At 37.8% G+C, this 15,626-nt stretch overlaps 1 protein-coding gene across 1 annotated transcript; it reads left to right on the top strand.

Moving 5' to 3' along the window:
• The first annotated feature begins 1,531 nt into the window (after window positions 1–1,531).
• Window positions 1,532–13,955, top strand: emilin1a (elastin microfibril interfacer 1a). The gene is made up of 9 exons (XM_079584500.1): window positions 1,532–2,046; window positions 6,961–7,080; window positions 7,964–8,115; window positions 8,809–10,866; window positions 11,604–11,720; window positions 11,828–11,845; window positions 11,961–12,095; window positions 12,180–12,766; window positions 13,248–13,955. The coding sequence occupies exons 1-8, from the start codon at window positions 1,886–1,888 to the stop codon at window positions 12,509–12,511; spliced, it is 3,093 nt and encodes a 1,030-aa protein (XP_079440626.1). The 5' UTR covers window positions 1,532–1,885; the 3' UTR covers window positions 12,512–12,766; window positions 13,248–13,955.
• The last annotated feature ends 1,671 nt before the right edge of the window (window positions 13,956–15,626 follow it).

Genomic DNA, 15,626 nt, shown 5'->3' with positions numbered 1-15,626 from the left:
TTGCATTCACACACTTTTTCCTCACATCTGGCCAAGAAGAAAGACCTCACTCAAACTAACCTTGAATGTTTCAACTGCTGTCTGCCTGGGTTCTTACAACACCACTGCCATAACTGAGACACTACGGGTTGTCATAGTCCTCAATGCTGATGTCTAGCCACTCTCTTAAGACAAAACTTGACTTAGACAAGAGATGCTGCTAAAGGTAAAAATTTGCTGAGGCTGTTTTTCTGGTCCAGTCGACCGGAACAATCTTTGATGACTACCCTAGGTTAGGTCATGTCTCTTAACAGCTTGGAATCCTCCCTTCGGCATTGCTTTAAGATCACAGCAATTATATGTGATGCTATATCAGCAACCTTGAGATCAGAGGAAACTGTCCAGGGAATTCCAGGCCCTTTTCAGTTTTTTTTTTTTTTTTGAGAGAAAAAAAAAGAAAATTTGAGAGAACATAATCTTTTTCTTTTAAATTTTAGGGCTGTCATGTTATAGATTTAAAGGTGCATGTCATTTTTTTGACTGCATACTAAAGCATAAAAATACCATAATATGTTTGCAATTTAGGAAACATGCTAAGATGACATACTTGTTTCTCTGAAAAACAATGCTACAGCCAATTATTCTACTTTGAAATGTGTGTTCCATGTCGGAATGCCAGTTTTGTTTTAGTCTGTGTGATCCCGCCGCTACTTGACAGTTGGCGGGAAATACAACGTATTGCAGCCATGGAAGCCAGCAAACAAACTAGAGATTGCAGATTCTACCCGACCTAAAAAGCCTCGGCATCAATGCATCTAATAAGCTCTATATCCAGAAATGGATCATTTAAAAATAAAAAAAAATCGCTTGTTCATGTTGCGTGTCCCAATTTGGGAATCCGCGTGACTCCAGTCTCGTCTGAGGAGGAGGAGGGGGCGGGAGAAACAACTAATTTTTATTTTATTTTGGACTGCAGTACGCATTTCAACCACTTGCTTTTAGTCAATATTACATACTGCACTTTTAAATAATTATAAAACATTTTTTAGCAACAGTATTTTTTTAAATAATTTAAATACTTTTTCTTAACACAGGGCTTTACAAATATGAATATGAAATGAATGGAAAATGTTTATCTTCAGGTTTATACATCTAACCATAATAGCAGGTTGAAGAAAACTATCTTGAATAGCTATCATCATATTTGGAGATCTTATTAGGCATCAAAAAGTATGAAAACCCCTGGTAAATATTAGGAATTTACAAACAAATGTGAGCTGATTTTTTAAAAGTGGGTCAAATTCCAATGACTTAAAGACCACAAATGAAACAAAAACAGAGTAATGAAAAGACAATGGGTAGACAACAGTTATATGTCTGTTATAATTAGAGTTTATACTCACATTTGAAAAGAAATCCAGGAGGGACCCAAAATTTAAAAGCAGAGCGTAGTTCTGAGAGAGAGAGAGAGAGAGAGAGAGAGAGAGAGAGAGAGAGAGAGAGAGAGAGAGAGAGAGAGAGAGAGAGAGAGAGAGAGAGAGAGAGAGAGAGAGAATTTTGGATCCGCATCTATTCAGGGCAGTAACACATTATGACTGCGCAGACGAGAAAGAAAGAAAAAACCGGACACTTCTCATTAGGGTTTGAGTGCGGACCATGTGTCATGGGGAAACTGACGGGAGCATCTTTTGCGATTAATGGACACTGCGCGAAATGATGACAGCGGAGCATAAACATATTACACAGAACTTTATGAAACCGATCAGTGCTGAACATAGACTCATGGAGAGTTAGTGGGGCTGTTGGACTGCGCTCCGTGTGTACAAGTCGGATTTTCTACGTTGAAGTTGTTGGATGTACTTTTTTTAACGATCGCATTTTTAAATTCCGTTTTTACTTTTAAGTCATGGCACTATATTTTGTTTACTTATTCGCTCTGTTGGCTCTGATTTTGCCCGGAGATATTTGGGGAGCGGGAACTTACGCGTCACGATACACTCAACATGTGGATGAGAGTCAGGCTGTATCTGCTACACAGAGTGGATCTAAGGTGACCAGTAGACATAGGTAAGATACAAACGAGTTTTCATTTTAGCAACAACAGGTCTGAGTTGATAATTTAATAATTTAACCATATTAATAATTATAAGTAATATATTTGTAGCTACACTGAAAAATGTTTTGTCATGTAAAATAAATGTGCTTCATGTGGTGGGCCTAACATCTAAATGAACTGATTTTAGAGGTATGGTCTAGCTACTACATATTTATATTAATAAAATAATCTATATGCTATCTGAAATTACTCCCTGATCATCACAACTGGTCAACTGTCAAAGCAGTCGTGTACCAATACTAAATTCAAGCTGTTTTTTCAAGATCACGTGCATGGTGTATCGTATGTCACGTACCTGTCTCACACGGAGCTGATATGCTAATATTGCAGATATTCATAATGTTATGAGTTTACTTTACTAGTTTCTAGTCACCAAGACCAGTATGAAATCACAGACTCTTGCCCTGCCAGCGTGAGCTACTGTTGGACAGGTCTTCCCTTTTTTGGCATTACTAAGCAGACGTCAATTCATGTGCAATGGGACGGAGGCCAAACGGTGAAGACCTTGATGTGCACTCATCCTGGCATTAGCACAACCCAGTGGTGTACAGAGGTTCTGCGGGAAAGAATGTGTTGGCTCCTGGCACCACTGCTTAATGCTGTTTTTGAACTCTGTTTTGTTTTTACAGATGTGTGAAATATTACACGACTTGTGGTAGCTGAAATCCTCCTTCACAGTGTGTCATGTTTCCTGTCGGTCCAATATCTTGAATGATATCATTTGTCCCTCTACTTTTGATCGAGTTGTACTGAGTCAGTCCACATTACGCCTCATAAATAGCTGATATGCACAGATGCTGTATGTATGTATGTATATCACTGTATATATACATACACTGTAAATTGAATATTACAGGAGGCTTTACCCTTACAAATTTGTTTTGTCAAATGCTTCTTGGACTGTGTTCATTGGACTGTGTGCATTGGCAGGTAACGTAAACAAGTAATTCCTGCTATGACAAAACTTATCACATTGCAGAAACAATGTTAGTTTCAGCTTTGATGTAAAGTCTGTAAGCTATATATGCAAGTAGCCTCAGCAAATGTGTGAACAGTGTTTGCTTGTTGGGAGATTGTGTAAGCATCTCACAAAACAGTTTGCTGAGCTCAACTTTATGTAAATCATTTAGATTTCAAATGGGAAATACACACTTTTTTACCCATAATTGCAAACGTTTGTGAAACTGGATATAACAAGTAAATATGATATGGGAGCAATGGAGGGACACTGACCAAGCCAAAAGCTAATCTTTGTACAGAGATATTTTGGACAATGTAAAAAGGTATTTGGTTTTGATATGCATTTCTGCGGTTCTGCACAGATGTATCGGTATCATTCAATGCGGGGAAAAAGTCTGAAAATAAGTCTAGTGGGGGAAAACCGTGAAAATAGATTTTCAAAAGGTGGCCTTTAGATTGCATGCAGAAAAACTAATCTGCCTTTAGACAGCTTGCTTAAATATATTTGCGCTTTGTTTGCATGGATAACTCAATTACCCTGCAGGCCTACCCACGGTTTCTCTTTTGAGCATAGCAATACATTGCCCTATGTTGCTGTGTATTCTCACTATTATTTCTGTCCAAGTTCTGTTTCTGCTTGAGATGTTGTAGGAATACTTCATTCCTTGCCAAATTGGGTCCTGTGGATTTTTATCCTGTTGAGGAAAAGTGTTTATATTCAGCCGCCTTAAGCTGGAAGTTCTTGAGTCTGAGTGGCACAGGCCTGACACCGACTTGCGTCTGGGTCTTCTTGTTTATATGACTAGTAAGCAGTGAATTTTATTATTGTATCAAAATGTATGCTGGCAGGTGCAGTGTCTTAAAAATAATTAGATGACTGGAAGTGTTTACAGACAGAGTTCTTTCCAACACCAAAAAAAGTATACTGCTTCCTGAGAAACCATTGTGTGGTAATTAAACCGGGAGCAAAAATACAAGAATGCTGCACATTGGAACTTATTCTTAAGACTGATCTCGAACACAATCAAAATGGATTTGTGTACATATGAGACAAAAAAGCCATTGTTTGTGACTCCAAAGTTTTTGTTTACTTTTCCTCTCTCAAATTTGATAAAGCTGAGAACCACTATTTCCTTTTTTTCTCATTGGTATACATGGGCCCAGGCCTTTGTCTTACTTTTTTCTTTAACCACCCCCACAGACTACAACAGAAACAATGGCTCAGTGTTCTACTGCCATCACTCTTTAGTTGTATCCCCCAAATACCACAATTTGTATGCGTGTCCTAATTAATACATGTGCACACGTCCATGAATCCATCCATAAATTTGCTATTAATGTTGGGTTATATTCAGAATGTCTATACAAGCTCTTTCATCACACCCCCAATCAAAATTCACATACACAGTAGGATATGCATATAAATATTTCACACTATTTTACAAACAAACACAACATTTTGTATTTATAATGCATGATGAAAAAGACTTAGTCAATATTTAGGTCCACAGAAACACAAATAAATGCACCTTGCCTAGTCTGAGATTGAGTGAGTGTAGAATTTGAAAAGCACGGTTGTCTGTGGTGAAGATGTCCGTGTTGAACTTGTGTACTCTGAGTGTCTGGGCCCCATTTATTTGTATGTGTGAGAGCAGAGCACTTGCAGTTGATGCATCGAGACATTCCAGTCTCAGCACTGCTCATGATAACGAATGACTAACCAGGCTCAATGAGTTATTTTAATGAACCAGTGACATTGGATTCCAGCCTGGTTTCAATCCCATCTAAACAAGCTCCCTGAGAAAACAACATAATTTATCACTTTAATCAGAAAATTAGTTTTTAAATCATACAGCTCTCCAAGGTGTTGGGGAAACTACATTAAACTCTCATAGAATATGAAGACAATTCCACATGAACAAAAATAAGATAATAGTATAATCCATTTTTATATGAAGTATTTATTCCAAATAAATACTGTATATGTGCCCAGAGCAGATGTATACATTTTAGCAGAATGGCGATCTCTCCCCTCATTCTCTCACAGGATGGGTGGATTATCGGTTCCATTAACAATTTTTGTTTTTAGTTCTTTTAAGGAATACATATTTGTAAAAAATAAGAAAGAAAGAAATGCAATGCCAAATTATGAGATCATTTCAATAATAAATACATGTAAAACAATCCTTGCAAAAGGTTTTTACAGAGACTTTTTATATACTTTTTACAGATTATTTAGAGGTGACATTACTAAACAAACAAAAGTGTGTCAACATATTCAATCCATTAATCAGACTGAAGACAAAGAAGGATAACCTGTTTTTTATCCATTCGATAACTATACAAGAACAACAACAATAATTAAAATTAGTATTATTAATGTTACTATTGTTATTAAAAATTGTATATAAATAAACATTTTATATATAAAGAAAATATATATTAAAAATACACAAATTACTCAAGAAATGTATTACTATTGTACTGATAAGTAAAACATTTTTATTTAAAAATAATAATCGTTTAACTAATTATCGTTTTAAATATATTTTAATAATAATCACAACAAGATTTACAAATTATTGCTGTCTTAATTTCTTTCTTTTCAAACTTAAATCTTAGAGCTTTTATTTTGGTGGAAAAACCAAGGAAAAGCTCTTTTTTTTGTGACCGATTTATAAACGATTCTCATTACAAATTTGGGAAGATGGCTGTCATAATAAGTGACCTAACAGCCTTTGCAAAGATGTACTTCGTCTGCAGCAGCATTTACTGTGAACCAAGCCTCTCCAATAAACTGAAAACACCAAATTATGAGACATGATGCAGCACGTCAGACTTTATATACAACGCAGCCTTGCACAGTAATAATAAAAGCCATAGTTGTGTATGTTTGATTCATCACTAGAGTCACTCATTCGGGAATCGGACTACACTGGTCAGCTGTAAGTTTTGATTCACCAAAAATAAGTGGTTTATAAGAGACATTCGTTTGAATGTTTTGTCTCACTAAAAAGAACTGGAGTCATTTGTTTGTGAATCAGCCATGCTTGTCTGTTTCACCCAGTAGATTTCGTAGCGGTGTTGTTCAGTAGTGCAGGGAACTCTGTCAGATAGTTGGCAATTTTCACATCAGTAGAAGATTGCACATGCTCTTAATTGAACAGAATGTCAATTGACCCTACGCAAAGACCCGCCCCCCCTTAGTTACTGTTGCTACGACCGACAAGCCATGCCGCTCTCATGCCAAACATCACGTTCTCACATAAATAGGAGTAAAGAGGACACTGACCAACAGACAAGAGAGGGTACTTTTGGTGCGAATCAAAGTCTCAGCTTTCAAATCGTAATTTTTTAAAGAAGTTCAAACAATAAATACTGTTTTCTGGCTCTTTAATGTGTCGCAACAGATTGCTGTAGTGCCTCAGTTCAAGCGGCACGTGAACTGATCATCTCTTCCTACTAGTTACAGTATAGCACAAAATAAACATGAATGACCATCAAAAGGATGTTGTTTCAACCGCGGAAAAAAAACAATACACATAATTTTTCAAGTTCAAGCCCTACGACGTTAATCTACTAACTCTCCTGTCTGGTTTGTTTGTCGTGTTATGATTGGTCAGATCGCTTGTCAATCAAACTCTCAGTGAAGAAGGGTGAATTTGAATAAGGACCAGCTCTTGTTGCCAACCCTAATGCTGCCATAACCTTGCTAACTGGTTGCACTGATGTGATGCTTTGTTGGTGTCATTGGAGGAAAGTGTTGGTTTTGAAGAGCAATTATTTGTACTTTAATTACAGATAACTTTTTAATTTAGTTATGTCTACAATAAAGATGGCAGTCCTCAACCATTTGAATTGAAGCTTTAAGAAGAATAATTTGCCCATGCTTTGTACACAAACAGAAACTGGTGTGCCTACGTAGTGACACGGACTGTAAGCTGTGTAATGGAAGATGGAGTGGAGACCTATGTGAAACCTGAATACCAGCGCTGTGCTTGGGGCCAATGTTCCCATGTGGTTTTGTAAGTATTCATGAGCAAAAACACTGCCAAATTGCATTTCATTTAATCTTGGTTACCACTCGTTATTATGACAGTGTAAAACTGGAAAGTTTTGGCCCATGTCCCTCTCTCAACGGGATGCATGTCCACCAAACTATTTGTGGAATGAGATTGGAGAGAAGTTGAGACAGAAATCTGTCTCTGATGAAACTGCTAATGTACAAGTTACTTGTAATGTCGTTATTTTAATCATTTTTTGGAGAACAAATTTCAGCCATAAGTCCAAGATGAAGTTGACCTTTTTCTTAGGTCTCAGTAAACCTCAGTTTTATCCAAGATCTTCAAAGACAGCTATAATACTAGTCCCCTATACAGAAGCCACATCACAAGTATGAATGGAGTATAAACAATGTTCTAATAATAGCAACAACTGCACTTGAAAGTTAAGTAAGACACACAAGAGGCTTGCCAGAGCAAAGCAAACACTTTCAAAGATTTTAATGATGTACTGAAAACTTTGACTGAATAAAATAACAAAAACATGCCCAGAAACAACAGCTCTAAGAAAATGAAGAACAGGCCTTTATTGTACTGTTTCCTAGCAGAGTTGCGGCCTTCTGAAAAGCGATACATAGCCTAGGATATGAACGTAACAGAAATATTTTCTATCTGCCTACTTGAGCAGTGCCATTAGAGACACTTCGGTTAAAGTCGTGAAAGATGATTTAATTAAACTTGACAGCTTTAAGTCTCCATTTTCATAAATGTCAGAAAAGTACACACATATTAAATCTTCAATTTTACAAAAAAAAAAAAAGTCAAGTTGGACTACTATACATATAGTTCATATTAATAGTTTCAGCTATTGTTAGAACCGAATATGACAAAATATCTCATACCACAGGTATCGGACTTTTAGAAGACCACGGTACAAGGTTGCCTATAAAATGGTCACAGAGATGGAATGGAAGTGCTGTCATGGTTACTCAGGTGATGATTGTAGTGAAGGCTCCTCTGCCACACAGGACAGCAGTGGCAGACATACTGGTGAAGAAGGTATGGAGTTACACTTAAAGGTAGGGTAGGTCAGAATTGTCTAAAAAAAACTTTTATTCAAATTTGTTTAAACTGTCTTTATATACCAATGCATAATTAAAATGCAAGTACTCTGAAATAGAGAGTATAAAAAACCGAGTGACTCTAGTGTATTTAATCTTCAATAAACACAGCTCATTAATTCCATTCACTCCCACCTAAAAACAGGTGCGCGACTGCACGCACGTGGGCAGAGCCAGTAATAGCGGCGGTAGTCATGGCGACGGAGAGTGACAGTCGCGCAAGCCAATCCTGTGATTCGTCCCGAATGGAAATAATGAGCTGTGTTTAATGAAGATTAAACGGTCTAGAGTCACTCGATTTTTATACTCTTTTTATCAGAGTACTTACATTTTAATTATGCATTGATATATATAGAAAGTTTAATCAAATTTGGTAAAAAGTTTTTATATAAATCCTACCTACCCTACCTTTAACCCTAGAATGCATAAAGGGAGAATTTATCTGATAGGTTGTGATTTTGAGAATATTTTAATTGCTGCAGCATTTTGTTTTTATTTTATGTCTTAATCAAAAAACATTATAGGTATAATGGGTCATGGGTCATGCATTCTAGGGTTAAAACAGAAAATAATATGCTTACTGAATTAGTAAATGTTAAACAACTTCAATGATAAACAATGTTATTCATAGGGAGAAGTGACAACAACAAGATAAAACAACTTGAGGAACAAATTCAAAGCTTGAATAAAGAACTTCACAACCTCCACTCAATCGTACACAGCATGAATAAGAAAATGCACGAGGAATCTCGAAGGGAAGGTATCAGTGGCGGCAACAATCTAGCCGACGCCGCCCAGTCAGGGATGAAGGAGACCATTCACAGCATCCAGACCAAACTGGACATGCTGGACAACATGACACAGGTCCATGACAAGACCCTCACCAGTATCAACAACCACCTTGTAGGCAGCAATGGAATTGGGAACGAATTGGACAGTCGGTATGGCACATTTAAAGAGGAGATTCTCAGGGAGCTGGAACGACGAGTGACACTGTCTTGCTCGTCTTGCCAAACTGGAGTGGAGAGCATGCAAAGGCAACAGCAGGAAGACAGAGAGAGGATCCGAGCGCTGGAGAAGCACATCAGTGTGATGGAGCAGCACCACCGTCAAACTGTAGAGATGCTTGAGAGGGAACTGTCACGCTCTCAGAGTTGCTGTGATTCCCTGAGCGATCTTGACAGGAGACTTATTGCCATTGAGAGGAAGGTCAGTTCGACTGCAGAGACGTATGATATCCTTAGAGGACGTCTTGAAAAAGAGTTGAGAGGATCAGGCAATGGAAATGGTGGTCGGGGAAAAGCACTTGATGAAAAACTGAACAGTCGTCTTAGAGACCTGGAGAGAAGACTGAACGGGACTGTGAGAAAAACTGAGCAAAAATGCTCCCATACTGAAACAAGTATGAAGGAGTTTGTCCAGAGAGAGATCAGCCAGATAAAGAACTCTGTCCTCAATCGAAATGATGATCATGGTTATAGAATATCTACCATGGAAATGGGCATCCAAGACTTGAAACGTGTCTTTAACGATCACAAAAATAACCTGGAACGGTTAGGGAACAAAACAAATGATCTCGACAGCGGACTTAAATCAGCGATTAATTTGTGCACAGAGACGTGCGGTCCAAAAGGGAGTGAGACAGCAGATACTGTGAAAAGCCTGGAATGGAAGGTTTTTGGCAATGAGGAGGACATTAAAAAGTTTGACACCAAGCTAAAGGAATTAAGTGTGTCTGGTGACTCCTTATTTGACCGTATTGAAGATCTAAGTCATGACGTTCAAAAAATTAAGGATCTGACAGGACACGATGGAGAACACTTTAACCAAATCATCACAGATGTGGAGAATATGGGACGTGATTGCGACATATGTAGTACGATAGAGAGCGAGCTCAAAAAATTAAGAAACATAACCAGCTATTCTTTTAATACGTTCCAGGGAGAACTTACAGATTTACGCAGAAAGGTAGATTCAGATGAGTATGTTTGCTCACAGGTATGCTCAAACCTCCAGGAGGAAGTGGGCAAATTGAAAGAAGAGGTAGAGAAATGCACAGGCCAATGCATGGACAGTATGACTGACCACAAGAGGAACATAGATAATCAAAACACCATAACTCGCAAGCTTGGCAAAGACCTCAAGTCCATTCAGGGTGAGCTCACAGGAGTAATTCAAAGGTTCAGCTCCATCAATGACACTCTGAAAGGCTTCAGGAACACCATACAGAGGCACGGCAACTCAATTTCTGATCTGGATAGGTCTAAGGACAAAATTTACTCAGAGTTAGATCAGATTGAGGATGATTTTAACAAGCACAAAGAAGACAGTAAAGGACGTTTTGATGGCATCAGTAGCTTTAACAGCAATTTGATGATTGAAATGGGAGAATGCAAACTTTCTCGAGAAGGGCTGGATAAGAGACTCTCGAAGTTGGAGGGTGTCTGCAGTAGACTGGATTCCTTGTCAGTTAACCTTCAGACTATCAAAGATGGCCTGAGCAAACATGTCTCTGGGCTTTGGACGTGTGTTAATGACCTAAACTCCACAGTTATCTCACACGGTGAGGCCATCAACAGCATTCATGATGTTCACTTAGAGAACATTCGTGGCAGGATGAACAACCTCAACTCTTCCATACTGGACGTTCTCAATGAGTTCCAGATCTTCACTGAACAAGACTTTACTGGTAGGTTCTTATCTATTTATCTTATCTAGTTTGGAATAAGTATGATTTTTTTATAATTCTAAAAGTCTTTTATTAAAGGGATGGTTCGGAGTAATTTCAACCTAGGGTCCTTTACACCATGACCATGACCTCGACCCAAACACCCCCCCAGAAGCTTATTTTCCCTTGGTTGAACATTATTAAAGTTAGAGCTTATTTAGATATATCAGCCGAATGGCTTAGTGCAGGCGCTAATGGATACGAAGGTTGTATCTCGTAAATTACCCCACTAATAATGCCTGGAATAGTACCAAACTTCTACAGTAGTACAGATTGGTTCTGTACTCATAAAACGAGGCATTGGAAAGTTTGTAAGTACATCAGGAGTTTATTTAAATAACACTTGCCTGATGGCTTATGCTAATGCTAACCCAGACGTCTAGGTCACTTCAGTGATTTGGGAAAGCCCGTAAAAGTCTTGCGCGATCACCCGGTGTTGCTGAAAAAGTTTTTGGGTATATCCACTTTTTTCCCCCCAAAGTGTTGACAACTTAGTGTAAACTAATAATTGTTGCAAACTGGTACTACCAACAAAATATTAGTGCATTCCTGGAACTGGGCATCGTTACACTACATCCAAGTTATGCATCGCTTTCTGCCAGGACTTTTACGGGCTTTTCCCAGACATTTGGGAGGAAAAATATATTAGTGTAGTATTTTTTGCTATTTTTACAATGACTTTTGCGGCCAATCCTCAGGACCTCCTGGACAACCTGGTCCTCAAGGAGAGAAAGGATCCAAAGGACCTCCTGGGCCACTAGGACATCCAGGCAGAGAGGGACCACAAGGGAAAGTGGGGCCTATAGGACCTCCAGGTAAATTAATAAATAAATTAATGATATTTTTTTTTTCACAATTTTAACAGAACAGGCTAAATTAATAATATTTTCCTATACATTTTTCTTAATTGTCTCCTATTTAGGCCTCAGAGGTGAACAAGGTCAGTATTCTTACTATTACTACTGCCATGACTTTTTCTTCTACTATTAAAATGATTTTACTTTATATTAATAAATATAATTTAAAAAACATTTGTCTGTTCTTGTCCTTACCAGGACCTCCCGGAGAGGATGCCAATGTTCCAAGACTGTCATTCTCAGCAGCACTCACACGACCACAAGACAATGCAGGCACTATTGTCTTCAACAAGGTCTTTGTCAATGAAAGAAAGGCCTACAATACAAAAACAGGTATGTATGTTAAAGACAAGCATATTGTATGTGAATAAAGGACTGTCATAATCATAAATGCTCTTATCAAATGTATTTTGACAGGTTTGTTCACTGCTCCTGTGAATGGGCGATACTTCTTCAGTGCAGTCCTGACAGGTCACAAGAATGTCAAGATTGAGGCAGTCTTGTCTAAATCCAATTATGGTATTGCCCGTGGAGATTCGGCAGGCTATCAGCCTGAGGGTCTTGAGAAACCCATGGCCGAGGCACGGCACACTCCTGGCTCCCTGGTCATCTTCAACATCATACTTCCTCTGCAGGAGGGAGATACTGTCTGCATTGACCTGGTCACAGGTAAACTTGCCCACTCAGTGGAGCCCCTGACTATCTTCAGTGGGATGTTGCTCTACGAGGAAACAGAGGACAGATTGTAAGACTCATCTGAGACTCAGTGAGGAGGACAATGTCAGATGTAAAAATTTGTATCTGGACAAATCGTGAATTTTTTATTTTTTTGGAAGAACACTTTTACATATTCAATGTTGAATAAGGTTTATGATACAAAATGTATGCAGGTTTCATTTATAAAAGACCATGAGGACACACAGGATGATTATATTTACAGAACAATGAACTGAAATTTGTATATGGTTGTTTTTCCATTTTATTCTTGAATGGTAAGCCATACAGTATAGCCTGGGAAAACCCAGACCACTCTCAGTTGTAACTGAGTTAGGGTCTGGCAAAGCTCCATAGACAATTCATTTCCACAGGGGCGTCACCAACGGATGTCGGATAGATCTAAAACCAATCAGAGCGATGAATGACATGACGTGTGCAGAGCGACGGAGAAACATCTCGAGACTCTCAGCCATTCTCTGTTTGTGTTAACGAAAATGACCATTTTAAATCGCTTGAAACAGACGCGATAGCTGATTCGAACGAGTGATGTTGTGATGTTCCACGGCGGCATCCATCTTTGTAATGTACAAAATCTGCGTCACCGTCTCTGCTCTGTCGTCATCGTGTAAAGCCCGCCCCAACGTTTCTGATTGGTGCCGCGATTTCGACGGATTGGAAATGGGTTTCAATGGGCTCTTTGCCAGACCCACTTGCAGAGCAAATCTAAATTTGCCGGAAGTGGTCTGGGTTTTCCCAGGCTACATACAGTATGTTCATATACTGTGAGTGGCCATGTTTGCTTTTATTAAAATGCAGTTGGGAGCAGCAAAGTTCCTTCTAAAAAGCTAGCCCATCCACATCATTTGTTGTCCCGGAAGAGATGAGAATACCGGTAAGTGACTGTCAAACTGGGATAGGACTCAAGTGGAATATCTTACACAATTATACAATAACCTAATGCAATCTTTATTTGAAGTGTCGAATTATTCTCAAATTACTGATTTGCATCAGTGTTTAGATCTGAACCATAAACTTCCATCCAAGTACATATTTAAAGCTGATTCATTTGGGGGGGAAATTATCCAAATAAAGATAATTTGTGGTTGTCAGTAGGGGTGTTGCAAGACCCTTGAAATATCTCTTTCCCCAGTAAACATCTTAAAATCTGAAAATGTGAATTACCATATACCACGCTGAGAATGATTTCTCCTGATGATATTTCAGCAATACTGTCATTTCTATCAGCTATTTAGAATCAGAACTACGGTAGTCATGCCAAATTCATGAATTAAGCACTCTTCTGATTTAATAGCTTTGCAAAAATTCAGAATTTGTTCACGATTCAGTTTGATTCATTTGGATGGTTTGCTCACACACTGAATTGTTTGCAGTGGTTTCTCAAACTGAAAGAGAAAACAAAAAGAGCGCTGGATGAGGTGGATATACACCTACAATAAATGGTAAGAAACAAACCTCACAAATGTCTTTTATCTGTGATTACACAGCACATGCATCTTGTGAACTTTGTAAAGACAATTTACAGTATATCCACATAACAGTATAAAAAAAGGTAGGCAGTGTATTGCAGTGCACAATACAGTGTATTTACAGTACTTCCCAAGTAACGAAAGAAAGAATACATGTATATTAAATATTTGTATTATTTTTTTGTTTCATTTTTTTATTAGAAAAGACAGAACATGAGCACAACTATGTGGGAAACACCCTTCAGAAGCAGGCTATTTTGTTGTTTGTACGTTTGCAAAGGTTCTGTCAGCTGAGAACTTCAAGATTTTCAGTTAAAAAATGTGATGTTCAATCTGCCAGCAACTGAGAAAAGACTGAGAAATCCAATCCGAGCCGAGAATGTTAGCTTATTTACGTTCTTTATTTAAAACTTGTATAAAAGATTTAGAAAAAAAGCTTGTATAGATAGATCTATATAAATACAGTTAAGTACCTTTTCACCCACTAACAGTTCCTTGACATTTACCAGCCAACCAGTGTAGCTTCACTAAAATACACTTTTTTTTTATCTTTTTTTAAAAACTAAAATACACGTCAAGAAGAAGGAATTCATTTTAAAACGAGAAAAGATCTTTTCTCAAGATGGATGCAATAAATATTACACATGACATGATATTTTCTATTATTCCTCATTTCCCCACTGTGTTATTCTTTCATATTTGCGGCACATTTCTTCACTTAATCTCCAAATTTGGAAAAGTAACTATAAAAGGATGAATTCAAATAAAGCAGGCTGTGCAGATAGGGACATTTTTAGCCATGCCAGAGGATATAGATCAAGAAACTTCTAACCCATCCTCTGGTAACTCTTCCAAAGAAAACTATCAAAGTTGTTTATGCTAGATGCAGAAAAGATTTCATCCTGGCTATCTTTTTGTCAATGGATTTTTATTTTGTCTCTTTGGACTGCAGATGTTCTCTAAATAGACCGAATCTAACAGCTCAGAATCTGCATCTTTGCCAGACATGTGTTTGTGTGACCTTGGTGGTCTATGCCTAATGTTTTCTTTAATACAAAGGGATTTGAAGTACTTTGCACTAGAGTCTAGGACTGAGATCAAACCTTGACCATTTAGTCCATTTTAACCTTCAGAAGAGAGGGACTTCAAAAGGATTCATTTTGCAGTAGGCTAAGAGCTGATTTGCTTAATTTAATTGGGGCCAGGTTATATCAGCTATCTAGGCGTAGTCTGAATCATATCTAACAGTTTCACCTTGCTTCTCACTACAGGTATTCCATAGCAGTATTATAAATCAGTAATGTACTGTATCTGACAATCTAAATAGTCCTCAGATTATTTTCTTCTTCCAAACTGAATGTTGAGTATTGGATATACATCACTATATTTGCAATGCTGGTTTCTAATAAATAAAAAAATATTTTTTAATAATAATCTTTTTGTGTAAAGATGTTATTTTTCAAAAAGCCTAGATTTTGATTTTTTTTAATTTTACTAGGAAAAAGTAGCCTAGCGTTAACCAACCACACGCTCGCTCTGCCTCCAAAGTCTCATTGGCTAAAAAAAAACACGGGTCACTCCTCTAATTTATATAAAGTTAGCGCCCTCTAGTGGACAATCTTAAATCTTCCCCAATTTTTCCTCTTGAACCTCTTATATA

Source organism: Phoxinus phoxinus, assembly GCF_949152265.1.
Source record: "Phoxinus phoxinus genome assembly, chromosome: 16".
NCBI classification, from domain to species: Eukaryota; Metazoa; Chordata; class Actinopteri; order Cypriniformes; family Leuciscidae; genus Phoxinus; species Phoxinus phoxinus.
Note: the sequence above shows the minus strand (reverse complement) of the source record. Positions and strands in the feature narration are given on the sequence as shown.